General features: G+C 50.6%; 1 protein-coding gene across 1 annotated transcript in view; it reads left to right on the top strand.

The window, feature by feature from the left end:
• Creb3l1 (cAMP responsive element binding protein 3 like 1) overlaps positions 1-20,299 on the top strand; it is a 43,501-nt gene that overhangs the window by 15,602 nt on the left and 7,600 nt on the right. The window contains exons 2-8 of the mRNA XM_051144150.1: positions 7,658-7,886; positions 14,377-14,564; positions 16,320-16,398; positions 17,706-17,863; positions 18,478-18,627; positions 18,782-18,840; positions 18,981-19,049. Coding sequence (XP_051000107.1) covers positions 7,658-7,886; positions 14,377-14,564; positions 16,320-16,398; positions 17,706-17,863; positions 18,478-18,627; positions 18,782-18,840; positions 18,981-19,049 — 932 coding nt within the window. The remainder of the gene's footprint in view (positions 1-7,657; positions 7,887-14,376; positions 14,565-16,319; positions 16,399-17,705; positions 17,864-18,477; positions 18,628-18,781; positions 18,841-18,980; positions 19,050-20,299) is intronic.

The following is a 20,299-nucleotide window of genomic DNA, read 5'->3' as shown; positions in this document are numbered from 1 at the left end:
AGGTCTCCATCTGGGCCTCCTGAGTTTGGGTCCAAGTGTCCCTTCCCCTCTCCCAGGCAGCCAAGAGCCTAGCTCTAGAAGACAAGTTCTTAGTCTTTTAGGACCCCCAAATACCTGGATGGTGATGCTTCAGGACAAGGAGATCTTCTGACTACTGGGGACCTAGGAGATCACTTCTCCCTGAAGTCTTGATCATGTCCTGCCTCAAGCCAACTCCCACCCACACTGGACACAGTAGTGACTCACAGTGGTGGCCTTTGAGCTTGAGGGGGGCAATTATCTAGTGGCCACTAGACAAGTAACAGTCCAGGAATGTATGGGTCAGTGTGTCTGCAGCCCTCCCTGGGATGGAGAAAGAGGGACATGTGAGAGGACGCCCCTCCCACTTCTTCCCAGAGCTCACTTTCTCAGAAGGAATGTTCGCTGGGGATTTCCCCTGACCCTGATCCCATTGCTCAGCCTGGCCAGCTTGGGTCTACCCCACCCAGCACAGGCTCAATCTGTCTGGACCAGTGGTTGGGGCAGAAATCAGGTTAGGGATGCGGGCGTCAGAGGAACAGGGGTCTGAGGGAAGGGGCGCACAGTGGCCTGTGTGTGCGCATACCCCAGCCCGCCACTGCGCCCAGATATTTTTCACTATCTGCAGTGACCCCCGCGGAAGGGTTATGGGAAGAGTCTCCGAAAGGAGCTAGAGCTTATTCTGTATAACCCTGGGGACGTCCCCTCTCACACCAGGGGCTGGTGCCTTTCTGCCTATCTATGCCACCCCACGGTAAGATCACTGGAAGAGGGGGAGAAGTAGAGTTGGATAGAAGTGAGTTGCTCTCTCTCTCCATTCGCCACGCGACTGATTAGGGTCTCCGGATACCGCGCAATTGCCATTTCAGCTCTGCTCCAAACAGACGGAGGACTTGGCTTCCCTCCTCCACCGCCCCGCAAGTTTCCCGGTCTAGAGCCCTGCTCTGCGCAGCCGCGTTCCAGACAAGGCGGGTGGGGCTCGCAGTCTCCTCTCATTGGCCAAGAGCTCCTCCGCTCCAACCAATGAGCAAGCGGGATTCTTGCGAGGGGTGGGGCCCAAGAGGCCGCTTTAGCCACGTAAATGCGGCGCGGAGCAAGCAGGACCCCGTTCCACCCCTAAAATGTAAAGGGCGGGCGGCTGAGCCGGGGAGCGGGATGCGGGCCTGAGGGCCAGAGGGCTGGGGATCTCTCCTTCCAGAGAGTAGAGCCGGCGCCGGCTGCGCGTGGCGGCCGCGAAGGAGCTGATATTGGCACAAGTGTCGGAAAAAGTCTTTAAGGAGGAGGGAAATGTCTCTAATGTCTCCTCTGGCTCTCCACCTCGGTTGCCTGTATGGAAAGGCACCCCCGAAGACTGCCCGGCCTAACAGAACACTGTCCTCCCTCCTCCAGACGCTAGCGTGAGACCCTCTGTGAACTCCTAGCCACTGGCCTTTCTCTCCCCCCAATCCCCAGTTCCACCCCCAGACAACCTAAATCTGATTCTTGAGTGTCTGTGTGAGCTAGAGGAGGGCTGGATAGCGGGCGAGAGCGACCGGGGCCAGAGCTGAGAAGGTCTGAAATCTCTAGAGTGAGCTTTGCGGGGATGGAGGGAGGTGAGTAAAGAGAACACAGGGGGACCCCCCCCCCCCTTTCCCTCGCAGCTCAGCCCCAGAGCTGCGGAGAACCCTGTCTGAAATATTGGCAGCTCGCTCTGTGACTATGGGTAAATGGCTTGCTCTCTCTGGTCCTTAGCTTTCTCATTAGTAAACGGGTTAAGGGGCATAGACCATTAACTTTCTCAGATTCCTGTCTCAAAGCATAGCTGAGCGGCTGCAAGACGCCAGAAATCTGATGGAAGTAGGCTACGGTATTCAGTGAGCAGCTACTGCTGGCCAGGCTCCCACCAGAGGCAGATGGGTCTAGGTGCGATGTGACACGACCACCACCCACCCAGCACTCCAGGAACCCTGGGCAAGGAGGACTGAGCGCTGGAGAGTCCTCCACCCCACCCTGCCTGCCCCTTGGCCGCCCTCCTCTTCCACTTGGCTCCCACCGCCCTGGAAGCTCCAGCCTGCTGAGCTTTGGCTGCTGTTTCTAGCAGGTGGGGTTGGGGGCGTCTCACAACACCGGGCCAACCGAGGCCCCTTAGCAAGTTCCTTTGGGCATCCCTAAAGGGGGTCCTTCTTGCTTATCTTCCTGGAACTGGACACTTCAGGGACCCGCCCCCTCCATTCCAGCCTGAGGGGTGCTAGCTGTCCTCTCCCAGGCCCCCGGGAAGGGGCTTGGCAAACCCTTATCGCCTGCCGAGCAGCTGCTGGAGAAATACCGTGGCCGTGGCCGCTGACTCACGGCTCTCCCAGCTCTGCGCAACCCCCTCCCCTGGGCCCCACCTCAGCCTTGGAGAGCGCCCCCAACCCCCATCCCCCGAGTTCGACTGGAAGGAAGCGCCCCCAACTGGGCTAGCCTGGTTCTGCTGCGGATGTGGACCTCTCAGTCCTGGCTAGGGAGGATGGTTGTTGCCTTCTGTCTGGAGACTCTGTTGTTTCTAGAAACTTGTTCAGACCCTGAGTTCTTTGTACCACACCACCCCGGCGCTGCTGAACAGCTAAAGCACTAGTGGCCTTACTCTGAGATGCAAGGCTCAGCCCCTGCACCGTGCACCTTGCACCCCTACTGAATGAGTGTCTAGCAGATGAAAAAGCCCTAGACCTGTCTCCAGCAGTAGACAATCTGGCAGCAGCCAGGTTATTTCCAAACAGGAAGAGCGGGCAGTGAGGGACCATCGACACTTTCTGGCTCTGTCGGGCTCTCAGAGATTCTCGATCAGTCAAATGCAAAACAACACCTTTGCTCCTCAGGGAATGGTACGTCTTAAATGAAATGATGCAGAGGCTGAGGGCGTGGCCCAGAAGGTTAAGAGTGGCTGCCTAGAATGCATAAGGCCTTGGGTTCCATCCCAGCCTCTCCCTCCGTAGAGGCAACAGGATCAGGAGTTCAGGGTCACCGTAGCGTACTGACAGGGTGGGGGATATATAAAAGCACTTTGTGAGATTTAAGTAAAACAGAAATATAAAATAATGATGATCCCTGGAAGAACAGAAATGGGACCAAAGGGGTATACCAATGGCGTCTCTGGACTCATTTTGTCCTGGAATCTCTCATCACACTTGTTCAGAGGGGGAACGCCAACCACGTCCGTCTATAGATCCCAAGCCCAGAGTTTAGGGCTGCTGTTTTCATAGTAATGACTACTAAGTATTTAGCACGTATTGCCCACCAAGTGCTGTTCTGAGTGCTTCACACACATTCCCGCATTCTATCCTTATAAGCATCTGAGGTGAGTACTAAGCATCCACTCAGCACTTGAACCCCGTGGCGATTCTAGGGAGTAGGAACTACAGTTCCCACTTCTGGATGAGGATACTGAGGCACAGAGAAGCTTAGAGAGTCAGCAAGTGATGGAACTAAGGCTTGAAAACAAATCCGTACAGTCCCAGACCTTGGCTGGTTCTCTGCTCCTTGAAGACGACAGCTCATCTGGTGCTGAGCCTTATGCCGAAGCAGATTATCCCTAATAATTCAGCATGCAGAGAGCCAGGACTCTGGTCCTGCAGCCAATCCCACAGCCAGCTTTTTGCATTCACTAGGTGGGAGTATGGAGTCTGAAGCAACTCTCACCTCCCCCATCTCATTCAACCAACCAGCAAATGCACTCATGAACAACAGTAACACTGTGCTGCACATTTATGACTTCAAAAGGAAAAAAAAGTACTTACTGTGTGTTGATCTGGAGTGTTTTATTAATGATATGACCTTTCTTGACTTATGGCTATGCAAGGGACTTAACCACCACAGTAATCTTAGCAAGTGGAAACTACTATTAGCCCCAGGATTTACAGAGGAGGTTAAAACATGGGTTAATTAGCTTTCCCACAATCACTATTTTTACTAAGTATATGCATAGCTGAGATTAATATTTTGCCAGGTTTTTTACTTCAGTGTGTATAAAATGCTTTCTGATATTTTCCAGTTATTTTGTATTTTGTTCTATGCTAATTTTTTTTCTTAAATTCTGGTCATAAATGCCCACATGGACATGGGGCCAGTTGATCTTAGAGTTATAAAGCACCTGCTTAGCATACACAAGGCCTCAGATGAAAATAAAGACCTTATGCTTTCACCTATATGTGGTAGAAGCAGAGAGCAGAATAGTGGTTGCCAGGGGTTGAGACTGGCAGGGAAAATAGGGGCTGGGGAGAGTAGGTAGCAGGGACACAAGTACAGCATCAAAGGAGCCAGTTCTAATGCTTTGTAGCACAGTAGGGTAGCTGTGGTTGACAATGATTACTTATACATATCAAAATAGCTAGTAGTCAGCATTCTCAATGCTCCACACAAGAAGGATACAGGTGTAAGGTGATGGATATGCCCCATTAACCCAATCTGTGCATTGCGCATTGGCACATGTAATGAAATGTCAAAGTCTGCCCCGTAGATATGTACAATTATTGTGTGTCAAGGAAATTTTTTCTAAGTGTACTTTTTAACTTCTGGTCATGACCCACTAAATCGATGCCATAACCCATTAGTGACTCACCACTCGCAGCTCACACAGACTGCATCAACAGCTGGGAGGGCTGAGGCCAGGCCAGGACTCAAACCTCAGTGAGGAGGCTCCACAGCCTTAGAATAAAGAACAGCTTGATCAGGGCACAGTAGATGCCTGCAACTCCAGGACTCAGTAGCCTCAGGTGGGAAGATCATGAGTTTGAAACCAGCCTGGACTACGTAACAAGACCCTGTCTCAAAAAAGCAGGCAGGTGGGCTGGAGCGATGGCTCAGCAGTTAAGAGCACTTATTACCAAGTTGCTCTCAGTGTGGAGGCTAGCAACCATCTGCAACTCCAGTTCCAGGGAGATCCAAAGCCCTCTTGGCTCCCTTTTCAGGGGCACCAGAGTGCATGTACATACATGCAGGCAAAGCACCCATACACATGAAAAATGATAATGTACATGAAATAACAATAAAATCAGGCAGGTAATGGGTTGGGGGGATTCACAGTTGCCTCAACCCGAAAAGGTCTGAGGTCCTGAAACTATGGCTAGCGGTATTGAAGGAAAGAATACACAGCAGCTACACAGACTCACATACAGTGAAACCGAGGGAGCAAGTGGGGCTCTGCTACCATCACTGCCATAGCCTGAAACTTCAGAGTGTTCGGGAAAGTACAGCACAGGGGGCAGGGCTAGCTAGTCTGGGTAGGAGGTCTCTGGACCTGTGCAGTCTCAGTTCAGTTGTGAACATTCTGGAGGGAAAAGCTGCAGGTGCTAGTCTTTGTACACACTGCTTAGTAACTGATAGACTATCTCGTGCTTGGACTCCCGAGAAAAGCTATCTCTCGCAGCTTTGTCAATTGTCCCATGGGTCTGAGGCCTTGAAGACCTCGGCATGGCTATGCTCATGCCAAAATATGCGTTCACCCAGGAGTTCACTCACTCAGGGCTTTCTCCATAACCTACTTCCGTCAGTAAAATCCATGAGGACCTGAGTTAGATCCCTTCAGTTCACCTAAAAGAGCCATGGTAGCTCATGTCATATTCTCAGAATGGCGGGGCAGAGACAGGAGGAATCCCGCCGAGCTAACCAGCCTAGCCTACTTGGTGAGTTCCAGGCCTGCGTCAAAAATCCCGGTAGTGCCAGAGTGTGGTGGTGCGCGCCTTTAATCCCAGCACTCTGGAAGGCAGCGGCAGGCGGATCCCTGTGAGTTCGAGGCCAGGCAGGTCTAAAAAGTGAGTCTAGGACAGCCCAAGGCTACACAGAGAAACCCTGTCTCGAAAAACCAAAACAAAACAAAACAAAACAAAATCCAGGTGGTGGGAAAGGCTGGAGAGATGGCTCAGCAGTTAAGACCACTGGCTGCTCTTGCAGAGGACCCTCGCTGGGCTCCCAGTACTTTTATGTGGGCTAGCAATGATCTGTAACTCAAGTTCCAAGGGATCCCATGCCCTCTTCAGACTGCCATGGGCAACAGGCATACATGCGTAAGCTGCACAGACATACCTGTAGGCAGACCACTCATCCATATAAAACAAAACTAAATAAGCCTTTTAAAAAGAAAAGAAAAAAAAAAGGTGGGGGCTGGAGAGATGTCTCAGAGGATAAGAGCACTAGCTCCTCTTCCAAAGGTCCTGAGTTCAATTCCGTGCAACCACACGGTGGCTCACAACCATCTATAATGAGATATGGTGCCTCTTATGGCGTGCAGGTGTATATGCAGGCAGAACCTATATACATAATAAATAAATAAATCTTTAAAGAATCAGAGCTATGGGGCTGGAGAGATGGCTCAGAGGTTAAGAGCACTTGGCTGCTTTCCCAAAGGTCCTGAGTTCAGTTTCTGGCAACCACATGGTGGCTCACAACCATTTATAATGATATCAAGTTTCCTCTTCTGGCATAAAGGTGTTACATGCGGGCAGAATACTGTGTACAAATTAAATAAAAAAGTTTTAAAAAGAATCAGAGCTACACTTATAAAATAAATTTTTCTTTTACAAATTAGGTGGATGGAACCACAAGGTTACAAGGTTCCTTGTGCCAGGCTTTTTTCACATTGCATTTTCTACCCACTCCATGTCCTTCGTAGGCATTATTTGTGACTTTGGCCCTCTCTGTCTGTCTGTGCCACTTCCTCTGTGCATTCATGCATATGTGCACGTGTGCATGCATACGTGTTATGAGTATTTGTGTCTGCGTCAACCTGGTTTCCCAGGTTCCATGCATTTTTATTTTTAAAATAATATTTATTTCCATAATCCATGTGAGTGTTTTGCTTGCATGTTTGTATGTGCACTATATGTGAGCTTGGTGACTATGAAGGTCAGGAGAAGGCATCAGACCCCCTGGAACTGGAGCTAAAGATAATTGTGAGCCACTATGTGATTGCAGGCAACCAAACCTGGGTTCTCTGCAAGAGCAGCCAATGGTCTCAACTGTTCAACCCCATCTCCAGTCCTTTTTTTTTTTTTTTTTTTTTAATAAATAGAAAATTTGAAGCTGAGGAAGTTGGTGAGAGTGTTCAGGGAATAGAGGCACCTGTCTTACATGCCTAGCAGCCCCACATAGAGATGGAAGGATAGAAATAACCCACAGAGCTATCTTGTGACCTCTACACATATGCTGTGGCATGCATGTACACACACACGCACACGCACACACACACACACGCACACACACACACACGCACACGCACACACGCACGCACACACACGCACACACGCACATACGCACACACACACACACACACGCACACACACACACGCACTATGATGATGATAAAATGATGATGACAATGGCAGTGGCAACAACAACAACAACAAATGTTTTTGAGACAGGGTCTTTCTACATACCTCTGACTGTCCTCAAACTCACAGAGATCCACCTGCCTCTGCCTCCTGAGTGCTGAGTGCCCAGCAACAAATAAAAATAAAAAGACAGAAAGAAAGAAAGACAGGGAGGGAGGGAGAGAGGGAAGAAGGAAAAGAGTTGGAGCTGGTGACACTGATCGTGGGGAGGGTAGTGGTGCCATGAGGAGGTAGCCATCACAGCAGCACCTGTGCCCCCTCTGCAAGCCACACTGAGGTTTCTCCTCACTCCTCAGCACTTCCCAGAGCACCTGGACCACTTCGTGGAGAACATGGAGGACTTCTCCAATGACCTGTTCAGCAGTTTCTTTGATGACCCTGTGCTGGATGAGAAGAGCCCTCTGCTGGACATGGAACTGGACTCCCCTGCTCCAGGCATCCAGGCTGAGCATAGCTACTCCCTGAGTGGGGACTCTGCACCCCAGAGTCCCCTTGTGCCCGTGAAGATGGAGGACACCACCCAAGGTAAGATGTGCAAGGGCCCAGGAGGGAGGAAGCTTTCTGGGTCCCCCCCCCTTCTGGCAGGGTGCAGCCCCTGGCCTTCTGTTTCCCCCTGAAACCAAACGCATTTGGCCAGTTCTCAAAGGGTGGCCCCTCACTTAAATCAACAAGCAGTTTACAAAGAGCATCCTTAGACAACAGTGTCACTGACAGCCTGTCAGAGAGCTGCTGGAGGTGGCTCAGAGAGTAATGTGCACTCGCCACTCAAGCCCGAGGACGTGAGTTTGAATCTCCAGTGACACATTAAAGCTGGGTAGTGGTGGGTCCCACAACCATGGGGCAGGTGTATGGAGGAGAAGAATGAACTGAGGAAGATCTTAGAGGTTTGCTGTCCAGACAACTCAGCTGAAATGGGACATCAGGTTCAGTGAGAGACTTTGCCTCAAACAATAGTTTGGAGAGCGACAGAACAAAACACGTAACACCCACCCACCTCTACCCTCCACAGACACAAACACACACACATACACCTGTACCTGCATAACCCCCATACACACACACACACACACACACACACACAATAAGAGCCAGGTATGGTTTACATACCTTTCATTCCAACACTCAGGAGGCAGAGACAGTCAGATCTCCAGGAGTTCAAGGCCAGCCTGGGCTACATATTAAATTCCAGGACAGCTAGAACTAGAGCTATGTAGAGAAACTTTGTCTAAAAATAAATAAGTAAAATAAACAGCAACAATAAATAAACACAGAGCTTCAGCCAGCCCAGCATGGAGGTGCATGTTGGAACTTAATACTCAGGGCGCTGGGGGGGTGAATGGTAAGTCTGAGATTAGCTGGGCTACGTAGTGAGACCTTGTCTCCAAACACACAAACTACAAAACAACAAATGAGGACTGGAGACATGGCTCAGCAGTTAAGAGCACTGGCTGCTCCTCCAGAGGCCCTGAGTTCAATTCCCAGAACCACAGGGTGGCTCACAACCATCTGTAATGAGATCTGGCGCCCTCTTCTGGTGAGCAGATAAACATACAAACAGAGCACTCATACAGGAATGAATAAATTTTGTTTTGTTTTGTTTTGTTTTTCCAGACAGGGTTTCTCTGTGTAGCCTTGGCTGTCCTGGACTCACTTTGTAGACCAGGCTGGCCTCGAACTCACAAAGATCCACCTGCCTCTGCCTCCCGAGTGCTGGGATTAAAGCTGTGTGCCACCACCACCTGGCAAATAAATTTTTTTTTTTTAATGAAATTCAGTTACACAGGAGACTAAGACAATTAGCTCAAAGTTGTCAGGTGGTGGTGCACACCTTTAATCACAGCACTTGGGTGGCAGAGACAGGCAGATCTCTGAGCTTGAAGCCAGCTTGATCTACAGAGCACATTCCAGGACAGCCAGGGCTACACAAAGAAACTGTCTTTAAAACAAAACAAAACAAAACAAAAAGACTCAAGTAGGATGGTTGGTGAGTACGAGGCCAGGACTACCTAGCTTTGGATTGCAACCTAGACTCTACCTCAGAATAATAACAACGACCATCATCATAAATACAGGCAAACTGCAAAGACTCTAGAGGCGCCCCTCTCTTTAACCTGACAGCCTCCAACACTACCACTCAGGAGCCCTATTCCAATTTCCACTGTCAAAGTGGGGCTCAGTGTCTCAACCCCTTCTTCCATCTCCCATCTTTGAAGCAGGCAGCCCTCTGCCTCGAAACTGCTCCTTGAAGGTAACTAGCAAGTGAGACCCACACTGCGCCTCACCTCAGAATACCACCTAGTCCACCCAGCTTTTCTCTAAGACAGGTAGTCCTGGTCCTGGCAATTTTTTTTTTTTCCTGAGTGATCAATAGACCTATCTCTTTTTAAAATGGATTTATTTTTATTTTCTGTCTATGGTTGTTTTGCTTACACGTACATATGTTAATCACATACATGCAAAACAGCGTGATAAAACTCTGGAACTGGAGTTACAGACTGTTAAGCCACTGTATGGGTGCTAGGAATTGAACCCTGAGTCCTCTGGTACTCTTAACCACTGAGTCATCTCTCCACCCATCAGATCTGTCTCTTAAGAAGCCTCAGTATCTTCATCTACCTGTGGGGACAACAGTATGTGTGTAGAGTGCTCTGTCCTCACGGCACCCGCAGGGTCCCTGTTTCTGTTTTATTTGTATTGAATTACACTCAGGTGGGGCAGGACTCCTATAATGCCCATTTCAGCCATAAGGAAAGATTTCACAAAAGTAGAGCTGTCTGGTTCACGGTCACAGACTGATGCAGAGTAGAGAGCTGGTTCTAATTCCACCCTGTCTGTCTAGCAGCCCCCGGAGGAGGCGAAGGCTGCTGGGCTGAGGACTCAGTAGAATCAGATGTGCACCCTGGTGTTCCCATCGGCTTATGTGTAAAGTAACCTTTACAGACTTTTATTTCCATGATTATAAGATGAAAATAGGGGCTAGAAAGATGGCTCCATGGTAAGAGTGCATACTGCTCTTGCAGAGGACCTGAGTTCAGTTCCCAACACCTGACTCCAGGTTCAAGGAGACCCAGTGCCTCTGAGAGTACCTGCACTCACACACAGACGCACACACATAGACATAATTTAAAATATTTTTTTAATCCAAGGAAAAAGTTCTTTAAGATAAAAGTAATATATATCTGAAAGTTCTGGACAAGAGTGAAGATTGTCCTATCTTAAATGAGGGAGAAAACGGTGCCTTCCCAGCATTATTGGTAGCTCATGAGCATTGTGGTCTTAGAGTGGTCTGTGTGCTATAGACTCTCCAAGGGTGGAAACTGGCCTTTGTCCTTCCTGCCAAGAAGGAAGAAACACATTCTGGCATTTTAGGAGGCCCCATAGCTTGTGATTGCTGAGGTCCCAGCTGCTCACCACACCTTAGCAGCTGCCAAGTTCCTGGACCTCTGTGAGCCCTCAGACCCCAGCCTGGCAAGGGCAGGGATACGATGTGGGGGCCCCTCTCATCCCATGACAGATGACCATGACAGGTGGATGACAGGGCGTCCATCCACCCTGATGGCTGGCTCAGCAACTCCACAGCCACCCCAGGTCTATTTTTTAAAGCAATTTGTTTGTGGTCCTTTGTGGGGGCAGCTTCCCGGACACCCACAGCTTGGCTCTGTAATTTGGGAAGGCTGTGGGTGTTCCTGGACCTTAAGAGCTGCCTGTGGCCCAGGGCTGGATTCTCAGGCTCCCAACAGGGAGGAGCCTGGCCTCTGAGGTGGGACCAGGCAGCCACTGAGCTCCTTCCACACCCATAGTGGGCCTCAGAGTCCCCTCCACACCACCTCCTGCAAGTTGACCTCCTGGCTCCTGCCTACTGCTGCAACAGTGGACAGCACTGCCCCGCAGTGGGGGACACTCATAGCTCACCAGGAGAAAGCTGAGGCATGCCAGCCCTAAAGCCCGGGTGAGGCCAACAGACTCACTACATGACTACACGCTCGGAGGTAGACTCTGCCACGAGAAAACCTAAATATCCTCCCACGTGCCTGAGTCCCCATCACTGAGTCTTGCAGTTTGTTCCTTTGCTTCTAATATCACGTGTGGTGTGGCCCAGTATGGGTAAAGCCTCGGGTTCTACCCCCCAGTACCAGCATAAACTGGGCACAGTGGCACACACCTGTAATCCTGATGCTTGGGAGATAGAGGAAGTAGGATAAGGTCATCAGAGTCATCCTCTGCTATACAGCAAGTTCAGGGCCAGCCTGGGCTACTTGAGACCTTGTCTAAAAAACAAACAAACAAACAAAAGCCAACTCCCTCCCGCCCCCCGCCCCGAGTTCTTTCTTCTCTGTCCACTCTGCTTGCCTTTGTTCAGGCCTCAGCTTCTCCCCCTGCACCGTTCACACCTGCTCCATGTACCCCTCCCTGTCGTATCTTGTAGGTCTTCAATCACAGTGACTCCCCCCGACACATATAGCTGGTCTGTCTACTCCTTTCATATAATTGGGTTTCACAATTCACATTCAAATCTAAAAGTGACAAGCAACTGAGCCTCTCTTGAGGAGGAGGCCCTGATCTATGAAACTATTAATCTGAGAGTGTACACGGATGTCATTACCCTCCGTACAGTTCTGGGAAATCAGGCAATGTAAGAAAGGCGTCAGCCATCCACTCCCATGGCCACATTCCAAATCTTACCACCAGAAACTGCAGCCATCAAATGCTTCTTAAAATTATTATTATTGTTGTTATTGAAGTCAAGATGTGCCTAAACCCCAAGAATCTCATTCTGAGAGCAATAGGAGTAGGCTTTCTTCCTCCTTGCTCTGAGCCTGTATGTCCCAGCATGCCCACACCGTAGAGCCCTTGAGGTGGTCATATAGCCTGAGGTCAGGTTTCAGGTGAAACTTTCTCTCTCCTTAGGGACATGTCTAGCAAGCCCCTGGAATTCCTCTCCTTGCAAATGAAGCATTCCCAGCACCTCAGCCCTAGCCAATGATGTACACTCATCCCCAAAACCTCACTCCCCAAGGTTTATATAGCCTTTGTTTCTACCCTCAATAAAGAGCTGAGATTTGGGCGGGGCGTGGTGATGCACACCTTTAATCCCAGCACTCAGGAGGCAGAGGCAGGTGGATCCCTGAGTTTGAGGCCAGTTTGAGGTCTACAAAGTGAGTCTAGGATAGCCAAGGCTACACAGAGAAACCCTGTCTCAAAAAACAAAACAAACAAAAAAAAAAGAGCTGAGATTTTCAGGTTTTGGACACATCTTGACCTCACATTTGCTCCAGGCCACATGGCCTTCCTGAATGATGATGATGATGGTGATGGTGTGTAGGATGAAGATGTACAGGTGCCACAGATCATCTGTGGAGCTCGCAGGATAACTTCTTTGTGGAGTGTGCTCTCTCTCATATCTTTATGTGGATTCCAGGGCTTAAAAACTGTCAGGTCACCAGATCCACACACTGGGCCTTTTCAAACATGTTTTCAGTCACAACCGTGACTTTCAGCTCACTCACTGCTAGGAAACCTCTGCTTCAGAAGTCCCTGGATCTCAATCCTCAGAAGCTCCACTTAGCCAGCCCTCAGTACATCCTTGCAGGAAAGGTGGGGTGCAGTGGAGTGTTTCACATCATGGTGGCTGGGATGGGCGAACAGGCCAGAGTTGTGCTTTTTAAATTAAGAGTCCAAGGATTGCAGAAGTGGCCACTAGGTTAGGAGCCTGTGCTGCTCTTGCAGGGAACACGAGTTGGATTTCCCAGGACCCATCTGTACCCCTGGCTTCAGGAGATCTAATGCCCTCTTCTGGTCTCCTCAGGCACCTGCAACTCACGCGCGCATGCACACACACACACACACACCACACAATTTTAACATAATAAGAATTCATAATAAATTTAGGAATCTTATCAGGCCCAAACCCTTCTGTGGCCCCTCATTACTTTTGGATAGAGGTACAGCTCCAGGGCAGCTTCCAGGCTGTGGTGCCTGCCAACCTTTCTCACTCTACCATCCTTGTTCCTGAGTGTTCTCACACTGCTCAACAGAACACTATTTACTGATTAGCGATAATCATGGCAACACTAGTTACTGATTAATGAACATTCCCTTCTTGTCAGGCACTCGACTAAATGTTCACAAGCATTAGACTAGTAATTCTTAAAATCTCCCTATTAGGTCTATCCTGTTCATTTCCTTTTTTTTTTTTTTTTTTTTTTTTTTTTTTTCTTTCTGTTTTTGTTTTTGTTTTTTGAGACAAGGTTTCTCTGTGTAACAGACCTGGTTATCCTGGACTCCTTTTGTAGACCAGGCTGGCCTTGAACTCATGGGGATCCACCAGCCTCTGCCTCCTTAGTGCTGGGATTAAAGGCTTGGCCACCATGCCCAGCCTTATTATTTTTCCTTTCCATGTGTGTTTGTATGTATTCTTATCTGTGCATATGTGTTCCCTTGCGTGGCAAAGCCAAAGATGGATATCTGGTGTCTTCCTCAATCATTCTCCCATTATTTTTTGAGACAGGGTCTCTCGGTGAACCTGGAGCCCACTGATTGGCTAGACTGGCTGGCAAGCAAGCCCTGGAGGTCCTCCTGTGTCCACCCCTGCATCTCTGGACTGATAGGCACACACTGCTGTGCCCATCTTTCTATATGGGTGCTGGGGATTTGAACTAAGGTCCTTTCCAGGCTGAGCCATCTCCTCGGCTCACTTTCCTCAATGTAAAGATGAGGAAGCCTGAGACTCGGAGAGCATGAGCAGCTTACCTGAGGTCACACAGCAGGTCAGGAGAGGTTGAGGTGCAGAGGCAGTTCGGTTGGGGTCTGAATACAGCAATGCTCCTGCCTCTTCCGGTTTCAGCCCATCCATCTCGCTTCACAAGAGTGCCCCGGCCTTCCTACATGCTTCCCGATGGGCACTCTGACATCACTCCTCAGTCCAGGGCACCCACCAAGTAGGCAGAGGTAGGTCAGAGCTGTCTGCCCTGGGAACCCCCTGAACCTGAAACCTTTCCGCTTCACCCTCCCCCAGATGTGGAACATGGAGCCTGGGCGCTGGGACACAAACTGTGCTCCATTATGGTGAAGCAGGAGCAGAGCCCGGAGATGCCCTTTGACCCTCTGGCTGCCTCCTCTGCCATGGCTGCTGCCGCTGCTGCCATGGCCACCCCGCCACTGCTGGGCCTCAGCCCCATGGCTAGGCTGCCCATCCCTCAGCAGGTGAGCCTAGGGAATATTGACAGGGGCTGAGGGAGGGAGGGAGGAAGTGACAGAGGGGAGTGACACCCATTGTCCTAGACTGCACCCCAGGGCTCCATGAACTGGGAACCTTTGGATCTGAGGGACCTCTGCCTCCTACATTGGCCATCCATCCCTTCACCATCCTCCAGTAAGCACAAAGCAGTGCCTCTAAGCATGCTGGGCCCTCCCTCATCAGAGGAAGCTTGCAGGGTACCAGGTGGAGCTAATGGTTAGTTTCCAAGAAAAGGATATCTCAAAAGGAGATACCCCAGGATACTTCTTTCTCTTTTAAGTTTCAGGATTTGGAGAAAGATCAACATGAAAAAAAAAAAAAAAAGTTGTATTTTAGTTATTTGTATTAAGATTAATAATCCACACTCATACAATCCCTACCTCCACCTCTAGAGTGTATAGGTAACAGCTGTAAGCCCAAGACCCTTCCTGAAATGAGGCTCAGACCACTGGCTTCTGGGAGAGGCTCTGCTGGGTCGGGTTTGGTTCCTTAACTGTGCTCCAGGCACGCTGTCGTCTGTCTCTCTTTTTTCTTCGGCTTCCTTCCTTGTAGAATAGGTGCAAGCTACACAGCCTAAAGCTCTATAGTTTTAAAATGCTAAACCCCGAGGCTGGCGGGGGTTGCTTGCTGGCCACCTGGGTCACCTGTTCAAAGTAGGTGGCCATAAACAAGAAAGGCCACCCTTCCCTGCCTGCAAGGCTGATTGACAGCCAGCCTGGTCCTCAGACTTTCCAGAACTGGCTCAGCCAAAATGAGAAGGAAGGAGGGACCGTACCAGAGAAGGAGGAACCTGTGAAACCCTAGAGTGGAGGATGGATTCCCACCCTAGCCAGGGCTGCCACCATCTACACTCCCCTCGCGTCCCCTCGTGGGTCATGCTGACACCGAGCTGTGTATAGACCAGGAAACGGCTGAGCTCCTGGACGTCCTGCACTCTCCTTACTTCTCCCTTGTTGCCCTATGTTTAGGGCTCTGTGTCTCCCACATAGTGTTGTGATCTCGGCTGGCATGCAGCAGACCCAGTGGGGAGAGCCGGTCCCAAGAGCCACGCTCTCCTCACAGAGACCCACCACTTACATGTATGCTCCTGAAGTCCCATCTAGAACAGTTGTTTGGAATCTAAGGAAATAGGACGCATATTTGTTTTTAAAAATGTACACCTGCCTTCACCCATGCCTTATTTGAAGCCCCTCACCTTCACCCCGCAAGGGAAGCTGCAAGCTTCCTGGGGTAGGCTCAACTCCCATTTGTATCCCAGAATCCACGTCACATTTCAGCTCCTGCAGCTTTCTCTGACCCTTGGCCAATTAATTCCTCCTGAACTATTGTTCTCTTTCACCCAACAGCTACAGTGGGGCTAACATGACCTCCTGTGCTCATGGCAACCACATACCAAACCTACATGGCTTTCATAGTTAGTGAAGTGTCAGCCTATCCCTGGAAGGTAGTGTGGCCCCAGGTGCCTTAGGAAATCTCCCTTCTGGATTCAGTTCTGACCTGCAGTGTGGAGTGGCATTCTCTGCTCTTGGGTGTAGTGTGGCAGTTCCGAGCATGAGGACTTGCCTCTCTGTTTGAGCCCAGAACTCCTGAGGTCAGCCGTCCCTCCAACTATGCAGGACAAATCTCCAGCCTGAGGGAGGGAGGAGGGTGAGCCGCATAATGAGGATGGGCATCTGGCATCGCAGGGGCAGGTGATGGAGCAGGATCTGTCCCTTCCTCAGGCCCCAGGAGAAGTGACTCAGCTGCCAGTGATCAAGGCAGAGCCCCCGGAAGTGAGCCAGTTTCTCAAAGTGACACCAGGTAAGCATATACAAGAGAGAGGCTTTCTGATCACAGACAGATGGCAGCCTACTTCCTTCGTCCAGACCACCCCTGTCCCTCAAAACTCCCAGTCTCTTGCTCTGAATCCGTCATACTCCCTCTTTTTCTTCCATTCTTTCCTTACCCAGTCTTCAACTGCCATGATTCTACCAAGGCCTTTCACACCACTTGCTGACTCCTTCCATGCACTCACCAGCTGAAGACCACGTTACAGTCACCAAGCATCTCTCCTTCCATCCATCGCCTACTCAACACTCCATGCATCTATTTAACCCATCTAGCCACTTATCCGTCCAAACATCCATCCATCCATCCAAACATCTGTCCGTTCATCCGTCCATCCATCCATGCATCCATCCATCCAAACATCTGTCCGTCTGTCCATCCATCCATGCATCCATCCATCCATCCAAACATCTGTCCGTCTGTCCATCCATCCATGCATCCATCCATCCAAACATCTGTCCGTCTGTCCATCCATCCATCTATCTATCCATCCATCCATCTATCCATCCAAACACCTGTCCATCCATCCATCCATCCATTCAAACATCTGTCCGGCCATCTAGCATCTATCCATTCAGCTATGAATCATCCATCACTCCACCCACCCATCCGTTTGCTCGGTTTCCGCTCATCATATTACCCTGAAATTAGATCCGTATTTTAGAGTCAGAGAAAGGAAATGAGAGGACACGGGTCAGCCTGAGCCCCATGGGGCTGGTTTGAGACCTTACTCCCATCTGGGTTTACAGAGCTAGGGGTTTAAAGGACCATAATCCTAGCCGGGCGTGGTGGCGAATGCCTTTAATCCCAGCAGAGGCAGAGGCAGACGGATCTCTGTGAGTTCCAGGCCAGCCTGGTCTACAAAGTGAGTTTGGCACAGCCAAGGCTACACAGAGAAACCCTGTCTTGAAAAACAAACAAACAAACAAGAACCTGAGTCCTGTGAAACTGCAGGTATCTGGGAAGCATGTGGCCCAGGGCTGCCTCTTCAAGGCTGCAGGGGTTGGGGCTTCCTCTGTGCTGGGAGAGATAAGCAGTAGTCAGCAGTCATCTCCTTGGCTACCAGGTGTCTTCCTAGCCCTGCCAAGGAGCTTCTGCTATCCCAGCTAAGGCCAATGACCTATAAGCACATCCCCCCACCCTCACCCCCACCCTCACCCCCCACCCCCATCCCCCCACCTGCAGCAACAGAGCAGGCACAGCCTGTGTTTAGCTGTTCTCATGAGGTCAGAGCAGAGATGGCATGCAACCCTAGTAACCTAGACCTCTACTTTTCACAGAGGACCTTGTACAGATGCCTCCAACACCCCCCAGCAGCCATGGCAGTGACAGTGACGGCTCCCAGAGTCCCCGCTCTCTGCCACCCTCCAGCCCTGTCCGGCCCATGGCCCGCTCCTCCACGGCCATTTCCACCTCTCCGCTCCTCACTGCCCCTCACGTAAGCAAGGAGGGATGGGCTGGCCCTGGAGGGGAGGTGATGAGCAGGGTCACGCAGTGCCCTGACCAATGGAGGTCAGGGAACCCCAAGTCTGACACTTAGCCCATCAGATTCAGGGAGGTGCCCATTTGGCAGGTAAGAGGGAGAATATTGCAGTTCTGCCTCAAGATGAATAGAAGTCAAAGATAGTAAGACAAGGTCCAAGAAAGCCTAGAAGCCACACTGTGGTGGAGCTGAGATGAGAGACAGCCTGACATTTCTGAGTCCTGGCAAGTGACCCAGGCTATCTCTATGGAGCATTGTCTGGGGATAACATGAAAGACACTCTGAAGTCTGGGGGGGGCATGGATCCTCCTAAGTGAAATTGTGTGGAGGGACCTGAGAGGGTTCTGTTCAGGGGGCCCTGGGCAAATGAGCTCTGAGACTGTGGGTTCTAGGGTAGGACAGATGAAGGGACCTCTCAAAGCCATTCTAGCACTTGATACACATAACGGCTCAACTCAGACCCCTCCTCTTTTCCAAGGAGGAAAACCAAGGTTCAGAGAGTTGAGCACACAGATAGTAAGTACACAGTAGGGCTTGAATTTGAACCCTGAGTTGTCTGGTTTCTTCAGAAACTACAGGGGACATCAGGGCCACTGCTCTTGACAGAAGAAGAGAAGCGAACCTTGATCGCCGAGGGTTACCCCATCCCAACCAAACTCCCCCTCACCAAGGCTGAGGAGAAGGCCTTGAAGAGGGTACGCAGGAAAATTAAGAACAAGGTAAGGCTGGGGCCGTCCCTACCCTAGGACTCTGGGGACTTTTTCCAATGAAAGGGGTCTCTGGCCCCTGGAGATGTCAGCTCTGAAATTGAGAACATCTAGGAAGTAGAAGCATCACCATGGTAACCCCTGTTTTGGAACTTCCGTTCTCTAGATCTCGGCTCAGGAGAGCCGCCGCAAGAAGAAGGAGTATGTAGAGTGTCTAGAAAAAAAGTAAGTGTCTCGGGAGGAGCGGGGCCAGGACCTCAGCTTGCTGTGCTGGGCCTCACCCGGAGGCCTGGCTCGGGCGGGGCGCAGGTGATAGGCAGGGTCTGTGGGCGTGCTCCGAGCCTGTGCCTACCTAACCTTTCCAGGGTGGAGACCTATACATCAGAGAACAATGAGCTGTGGAAGAAGGTGGAAACCCTAGAGAATGCCAACAGGTGAGTTGTGTCCCCCATGTCCCGTGTGCCCCGCTAAAGGCAGCGGCTGGCTCTGGGAGGCAGGGGAGAAGACAGATAGCCAGGTCAGGGTGATACCCCAAAATGTCCCCCACTACCTGGGAATTGTGATGTCCTGCTAGCCCCTGGCTTCCCAGCTGTCTTTAACTGCGCGTAAGTGTAGACATCTGACAGTAAGATGCCCAAGTAAGTGCACATCTGGCAGGCTGATAAGACGCCCAAGTAAGTACACATCTGGCAGGCTGATAAGATGCCCAAGTAAGACCTCGCAGTGTGTAGGGCGGGAACTTCCCAGGTGTGTTCCTCAACATAAGCATCAGCTCTCAGTGGGCTAGAAATGCTTATTCTCCGTTGTCTGGCATAGTTGCGCATGCCTTTAATTCTAGTACTTGGAAAGCAGAGGCAAGCAGATCTCTGAGTTCAAGGCCAGCCTGGTCTACCTAGGGAGCTCCAGGACAGCCAGAACTGCACAGAGAGACCCTGTCTCAAAAAACAAAAACAAAAACAAAAACAAATAAATGCTTTTCCTCAGACCCAGAGCTAGGTCCTGGCTGCAGTCAATGTCACTCTGCTTTGTGGTTTTATGTGTATGAGTGTTTTCATCTGCATGTATGTCTGTGCAGCACGTGCATGCAGTGCCTATGGAGGCCAGAAGAGGGCGCTGGGTCCCGGGCTTATGTTCTAGGTGGTTTTGAACTGCCGTGTGGATGCTGGGAACTGAGCCCAGGTGCCCTGGAAGAGCAGCCAGTGCTCTTAATCACTGAGCCAGCTCTCCAGCCCCTTCAACCAGTGTTTTAGCATGCCCTTAAAGCAGTCGCCATGCCTGCTAAATCAGCCGGCCTGGACCTTTGCTACTCAGCCTGGTCTACCTAGGGAGCTCCAGGACAGCCAGAGACCGTGTGAAAAATCCGGAATTTCTGGACTTTACTAAGATTGCTGGCCCAGAATCTAGAAGTGACTTCCTTGATGGTTCTCCACCTTATCATCTGAAGTAGGGTCTTTCTCTGAATCGGGTTGACTGACTAGGCTGGCTCTGTGTCCTGTGTCCCTTGCCCCCTCCCTCGGGGTTATAGCAGCCATGCCCAGCCTTTGTTTGTTTGTTTGTTTGTTTTGAAACAGGGTCTCTATTATTTAGTTCTGGCTGTCCTGAAACTCACTATGTAGACCAAGCTGGCCTCCAATTCATAGAGATCCACCTGCCTTTGCCTCTGCCTCTGCCTCTGCCTCTGCCT

Source organism: Acomys russatus, chromosome 4 (assembly GCF_903995435.1).
Source record: "Acomys russatus chromosome 4, mAcoRus1.1, whole genome shotgun sequence".
In the NCBI taxonomy this organism is placed as follows: Eukaryota; Metazoa; Chordata; class Mammalia; order Rodentia; family Muridae; genus Acomys; species Acomys russatus.
Note: the sequence above shows the minus strand (reverse complement) of the source record. Positions and strands in the feature narration are given on the sequence as shown.